A 7,500-nucleotide genomic window follows, 5' to 3' on the forward strand; every position below is an offset into this window, starting at 1 on the left:
CCCCCCCCCCCCCCCCCCCCCCCACCCCAAGAAAAAAGCAACAGCAAAAAACAACAAACACACATGTTTTGCACACACACACATACACACACACAGGCACACGCAGGCACACACAGGCACATAGACACCCACCCATCCACCCCCCCTCCCACACACACACACACTCATACACACACACACACACACACACACACACACACACACACACACATACAAACACACACACTCATGCATACACACATACACACACATACACATGCACACATATACACAAAACAAAACAACAACAACAACAACAACAACAACAACAACAGCAAGAAAACAAAACAAAGGAAAACAAGAAAAAACAAGCTGTAAAATTGTCAACATTCAGACATTTTCAAAGACCAATATTTGTAAAAGAAACAACGTCTTGGTTTCTGTGCGTTATTATAATAGTATTATTTATTTCCCATGCTATGATCGCTATTCTCGTTATTGGTTGTTGTAATTGATTTTTGTTGTTGTTGTGTTTTTTGTGCTTTCTTTTTCTAAAGTTTTTTTAAAACAACTATATTAAACTCTCCGTATGTTTAAAATTCCTTGCTGTTACATGTGACCGATTGGTAATGTATTATAACAGTCATAATATATATCCTTTGTTAGAATTTGAAACGTTATTTATAAATATTTTTCTTTATTAGAAGAACAAAAAACAACAACAACTTTGTTTTCTTTGTTTTGTTCAACCAGGACGATAGCTAACTACGTGTACTGGCGAGTCACGATGGGCTTCTTGGGTTCCTTAACACAAGAATACAAAGACCATAGGTTTGAATACTACAAGGTATGACCTCGTCGAAAGAGACCCCTGCACTGTCAATACTTGGCCTAGTTGCGATAGTCGTTAATCGGTCGCTTAGCGAATTATCAGGGTTCGAATAAACAATTGGGCATTCATGACCATGGATTGTTAGGGAATATTTAAAGACACAATTGGCTTTATTCCACCGATTTTTTTCTTCTCAAAACACCTGGCAATGTGTAATGAGCCGCTCTGTTTTGGCCACGAAGGTCAACTTATATCAAGTTGAGTCAGTAGATTTAACTACCTTGCAAATTACACCAAATACTAATACCAAAAGTGACACAGAGATATAACAGAGATGACTTCTATATTTAAATATACTTTCAACAAGATGAAACCTGTTTTCTCAAACTGAATCATAACTGAGAACACAAAGATAAGAACCCTGGACGTACGTGAGGTCAATCTTTTTGCATGGTTGCAAAAGTGGGAACTAAATAAGGACAAAAGAGAAGACAGGAACCTGCCGAAAAGTTGTAAGTAAAGAGACAACTCAGTATCTCATGGACAAAGAGTAAACCAAATATGGAAGTGCTCCAAAAGGCAGGTTGTGAAATACAAATATAATCAAAACCATCAGAAATACCCAGTTTAGATTCCTTGGCCTCTTAGATAAATTGAATGGACTATAGAAACTAGTGCTAAGCTGGAACATAATGGAATATAATGGGAAGGAAAAGCAGAGAAAGGTATAGAACAAAATACACACATGGCTTAAATAACTTTGCAACAAATAAGACAATGACAAAAACAAGCTTATGTGAGACAGACGACAGGAAGGAGTGGGGTACCGTTGCCAGCAATATTTATGACATACCTGAAACTTGAAGAAGAAGATATCAACTTGACCCAGCAAAGACTGATCAATTTTAAGCGTCTGCGACCAGGCTATAACTGAACGACCCCGCCAGGATTTTTCTCAGCTCGCCGAAAAGTACAACTCTTTAATGCCAATCACCACATAACACGTGGCAAAAGTGTCAAAATCTGAAGTACATATCACTGTTCAACAAAATCATCTATGTACCCAATATATCATCTTTGTACCCAATATATCATCTTTGTACCCAATATATCATCTATGTACCCAATATATCATCTTTGTACCCAATATATCATCTATGTACCCAATATATCATCTATGTACCCAATATATCATCTATGTACCCAATATATCATCTATGTACCCAATATATCATCTGATGCTTACATTGAGTAACACATTTGATTTAATTTAGACAATTGTTGTATGTGAGTGTAACGACAATTTCGTTTACCTATTGTTTGTCTTATTTTCCTTTCCAAATCACAATTGGACCTTTTCATCATGGAAAAAGAGGAGAATGTGAATACTGTTTAGTATTGAATGCCCTTTCCCCCACCTCCACCTCCCAAAAAATTGTCGTGAATGATCTTGTACCTTGAGTAGGCGGGAGTTGGGGGGGGGGGTGCTTGAAATAGTCTCCTTTCCATTAACAGAGGGCTGCAATCTTACACTCAAGTGGGATGCCACTGATTTAAAAAGTCATTTTGAAAGACATAGCTCTAAAGTTTTATTGGCCTGTTGGTTTGCTTGACTGGACCCACAGTGGATTATAGTGCTGTGACTTTATCCTTACAAAAAGCTTATGTGCGTCGAGTTGTGTGTTTCGCTCATAAAGATACTTGGATTATCTTGTCTTCTTGAGGACTAACAAATGCCTGAGTCAGTTTCATAATAATAATAATAATAATAATGATAATAATAATAATAATAATAATAATAATAATAATAATAATAATAATAATAATAAATAGCATTTGTAAAGCGCATGTCCCTCTCGAAAGCAAGCTCTATGCGCTTTACACTACATTATTACCCCAGCAGACCATAGAACACTCAGAAACATTCTCAGCTTCCCGGGAAGCACGCAGTGCAAGCAGCTGGTTAAGCGCTCAGACACTAACAAACTGACAAGATCTTTCACTGTCTATAGCTGGGTACCCATTCCCACCTGGGTGAAGTGGGGGAAATTCGTGTAAAGTGCCTTTCCCAAGGACACAACGTCGGGCCCGCGGCTCGAACCCCCGAACCCGCAACCTCACGATTACGAGTCCAGTAGCCTAACCACTAACATCATACAGAACTATACTACGCGATTCTGACCTATGTTCGAATCCTTAATAGATTGTTTTAAGACTATGTTTATTTTGAGCGTTTAAAGTTACACAAAAAAGTTACTCCAAAATGATATTATTGTTTTATTGTTCTCTTTTTAGGTTGTGTACGGTGTCAAGACAGAAGAGGCACGGGACAAGATGTGCTCACGTTACACCAGATATCAAACAGGCTTCGCCATCGGCAAAATTTTTGTCGAGCGGCACTTTGAACCCGAAGCCAAAGCTATGGTAATACGAATCTTTGTGAGTTGGGGGCACTCTGTTTCCCAACAGATACGATGACATGTTTCAGTTGACGATTTCAATGAGAATTATCGTGTAATAAAAGAGATCTCAAGAGGACAGGTGGTCGGTAAAGATAGAAAGGCAAGAAAAGTTTACAAATGAGCTTCTATTGGCTCTTTAATCAAGAAGGTAGCGTCGTCGTCCAGTGGTTAGGCTGTTGGGCTTGCCACCGAAAAGTCTTAGGTGTGAACCCCGCCAAAGGCTCAACGTTGTGTCCTTGAGAAAAAGACTTTGTACAAATTGTCCTCACTTCACCCAGATGGAAAGAGTACCAGACTATAGATGGCGAAACATTTTGTTGGTGCATTAGTGTTTGAGCTAATATATAGTATGATTTCCTGGAAGCTGATAATGTTTCTGAGTATTCTTGGGCCAGGTGGTGTCATAATGGTTGTAAAGCACATAGAGCATGCTGAAGAGGGTGGATTTGTGCTATATAAATGCAATTATAATATCATTATTATCATTATTATCATTAGTATTACTATCATTATTATTATATTATTATTATTATTATTATTATCATTATCATTATTAGGAGATATAGTCATAGACACAGAGAGAGAGAGAGAGAGAGAGAGAGAGAGAGAGAGAGAGAGAGAGAGAGAGAGAGAGAGAGAGAGAGACAGACAGAGAGAGAGAGAGAGACAGAGGAACGGAGAATACGATCATGCGGCACAAAATGCCTAGGCGTATAGTAGGTCTGACTTTCAAATAGTTATTAGGTGAGGTAAATGTAGAAAGGGATTGTCATTTAGGGACTTTCAGATTTGGAAATATCTCCCTTATAAAAATGCTCTTGCAATAATTCAGGAGGCTGGTATGCCTAATCTAAGTGGAGTCTTGACATTTGATTTAATGTTATTCACTACTAAAACACTGCAGTAATGTCGTTACACTGACTATGTTGTAATTTGATCTAACTAACAGGCCCTGGAAATGATAGCTGGTCTACAGTCTGCTTTTGATGAACTAGTGAATGAACTCTCTTGGATGGACGCGGAGACGAAAAGACTTGCTCAGGAAAAGGTGGACACTATTTTATATTATTAAATACAACAATGTTTTTTTTAAAACCCTTTACAGTGCATTGAAACTGCATCATTCATATGGGCATCAAGTTCACTACGGATTGGATACTAGTAACCTATGAGAATTTACTTTCAATTCAGAAAAGTCTGTTCCGGACTATGGTTTAATTATGTTTGAAAAAAAAAACCCCAACCTTGCAAAGTTCTTTGGTACACTGAGTTTTACCTTAAATAAACCTGTTAAACTTAAACACCTTTCCAAAGGTACTCATTAACGTCACATTTCAATAGCCATTAATGATCGTTCTTAAGTAGATATTTCACCCCCTTTATTCTCTTTGCAGCACGTCATATTGTTTCTCGCCCTGGGGTCATTTTGTATCCCCGGGGTTGTATTCTTCACATTTTAGAACACTTCTAGTACGAAGATCTCTTTGAAACTTCCAGTATTTCTCGAAAAGATCATTTTGACAGAGTGCTATGCAAAGCGTACGGATCAGATTAACGGGTAAATTTCCTCTTTGGAATGTGGTGGCACAGAGTTCCCCACGTCGTATGGATACGATTGTAAAACACAACGTACGAATAGGGTTACGTATATTTTTTAAATCACGACTGTTCTTGTTACACCCTGCTCTCATAAATCTTACTAATGTGACTATTAAACATAAACCATTTACACTTTGTAAATGTTGCAGTCATAGAACAAATGTGTCGTTGAGATAGAAACAAAATTTTCTTTTGAATTGTATTTTCAGAACGAAGTCATTCAGTCCAAGATTGGTTACCCGGAATTTGTGAGAAATGACACGTATTTAGAGGAGCTTTACTCAAACGTAAGTGGTTTTGACGAAGTCGGTATCGGGTAATTATTATGACTTTTTTTCTTTGTATATCACACCCAGATAATAATTGTTAAGATGTCTGTTAGAAATTACTCATTTGCTCTCAGATGGTTGAACAATTTGCCGTTCAACTGCTGTCTGTCTGTTGTGATTCAAGCCATTAAGTTACACACGTGCATTTTCTAATAATAATTAATAATTTTTAAAAAACATACACCATCCTATCAAGAAGTTACAAAAGTAATGATGTAAATAGTAATCATTTAAAAATCCAAGAGACAAGTACATTTTTTTTAGCAAGATAAAGAACCTAGATATATGTTAAGATTCATAACACTTCCCCATGAACAACCAAGTAAATCATATGACTCGATGTGCGCACCTTGATCTCAGAAGAACACACCCATCAGAAAGAAAACAACACAGTCGTTTAAAGTCGACAATTATTGTTTCTATGGAGTGTCGTGGCTCAGATGAATTGATTTGATAATTAATTTGTTAAGTTGTTCTCTAAATTGTAATTGGTTTAAATGCTTGGCTTAACAGACAAATCTTAATCACGAAATGATTCCTGTTTCGACTGTGCTTGTAGAACCAATGGGAGAGCAGAGGGATACGTGCAGCAGGGGAACAGAGATACTCTAAGACAATTACAACAATTAATGGACCAACTTTCTAATTTATCAACAAACTAATTTGTTTCAGCAGCATCACTCCTGAAAAAACCCTAGTCTGAACAGCTTCCTTCTTAATTGACATACTTAGAAAGACGTAATCTTTAAGGCGTGTTTGATTTTTTTTCAACTCCTGGCACAAGGCCGCCCAATAACATTACACTTGAGACAGAACTAGTTTGATTTATGTGTATGCATTTATGAAAGAATGTTTTTGTGTACAGGTCTAAGGCTTGGACATATTGTTTGGCTCATGGTTTGCTAATGCCTGTGACTTGCCAGAAAAACCTTCACTAAGATGCGTATCCGCACTGACGAGTAACAAGCATCGTATATAATTCTTGTTTTTATTCTCCAGCTTACATTTACAAGTGACCAGTACTTTGAAAACAACCTAATGATAATGAAGGAGGGCTATGGCAGTTGGATGCGAGTACTAAGGAAGCCAGTGGACACGGACGCGTAAGTGGTGGGCTTCTCTATTGTCTGTCTGATACCTCTATTGTGTGTGGCTCTTTATCCCCGCGCTTTTCTTGATCTGTGTGTCTGTCTTTTAGTCTGTCTATCTGTCTGTCTCTTTATATTTCTATCCCCCATCTCTCCTTTCCCCCCTGTCTGTCTGTCTGTCTGTCTGTCTGTCTGTCTGTCTGTCTGTCTGTCTGTCTGTTCAGTTTTTTGAGCGCTTGTACACGTGCACACCGGTATGTGTGTGTGTGTGTGTGTGTGTGTGTGTGTGTGTGTGTGTTTGTTTGTTTGTTTGTTTGTATTGACACGTGCATGTGTTGCTGTGTGAGGTAATGGTGGATATAGGGAGCATTTTCTTTTCGTACGTCTTAAAGTGCCTTTGCAGAGCAAAAAACATTAAATCTCCACATCTTTTGTCAAAGATCGTTTGAGATCACATATAGTATCAACACTTATGAAAAAATGCTTGGATTAGAAACAAGAACCCACACAGTTATTGTCGTGGTAAAGTAGAATAATTTTCATTGTCAGCGTCTTGTTGTTGGAAATACGCAAAGGACATCTCATTATTTTGACGTTTTTTTCTACCAGTTTGAAAAAATGTTTATCAAACTTTAGGTTCACCACCTTTTAGGTACATTCAAAAACACATTGATTTGTAGATTTTATTCAAAGACGTCGATTAAAGGCACAAGAAATTATGTACAACTCTCAAGTTATGGAAGCCACAAAACTTTAGCTTCCATTTTCTCGCTAATTTTACCTCTGAAACCTGGCTACCCCCACCTCTTTTAATCGCAAATGTATCATTTTTTATTATGTATTGAAGGGCATTCTTCATCCAAAATAGGACAAATGAATAAGCTTTAAGATAATATCAAAAACTCCAGATGCCCGAAAATTGTCGAGTGCCTGATTCCACCGCGTTATGACACCTTTATTGTTCCTTATTCTTTCTAGTCCCGTCATGTTCTCTAACCACTCTGCAGGTAAGGTCCTCAGAACACAGACATTTTACTGCCAAAGTTTATAATGGTGCATTAAAATAAAAATAATAAACAGCATTTGTGTTGTTCATACCCCCGCTCGACAGCAAGCTCGATGCGCTTTACGCTTTATTATGTAACGGAACTGGACTAATTCTATATATAGATGACTTTTATAATTCTCATAACAGTAAAAAGCGTTACTGT

At 37.5% G+C, this 7,500-nt stretch overlaps 1 protein-coding gene across 1 annotated transcript in view; it reads left to right on the top strand.

The window, feature by feature from the left end:
• Window positions 1-7,500, top strand: part of LOC101846947 (membrane metallo-endopeptidase-like 1) — a 26,680-nt gene that overhangs the window by 12,056 nt on the left and 7,124 nt on the right. Inside the window, exons 10-14 of the mRNA XM_013079280.1 lie at window positions 733-826; window positions 3,107-3,235; window positions 4,223-4,321; window positions 5,082-5,159; window positions 6,201-6,304. Of these exons, the coding sequence (XP_012934734.1) occupies window positions 733-826; window positions 3,107-3,235; window positions 4,223-4,321; window positions 5,082-5,159; window positions 6,201-6,304 (504 nt within the window). The remainder of the gene's footprint in view (window positions 1-732; window positions 827-3,106; window positions 3,236-4,222; window positions 4,322-5,081; window positions 5,160-6,200; window positions 6,305-7,500) is intronic.

Source organism: Aplysia californica, unplaced genomic scaffold (genome assembly GCF_000002075.1).
Source record: "Aplysia californica isolate F4 #8 unplaced genomic scaffold, AplCal3.0 scaffold00047, whole genome shotgun sequence".
NCBI lineage: Eukaryota > Metazoa > Mollusca > Gastropoda > Aplysiida > Aplysiidae > Aplysia > Aplysia californica.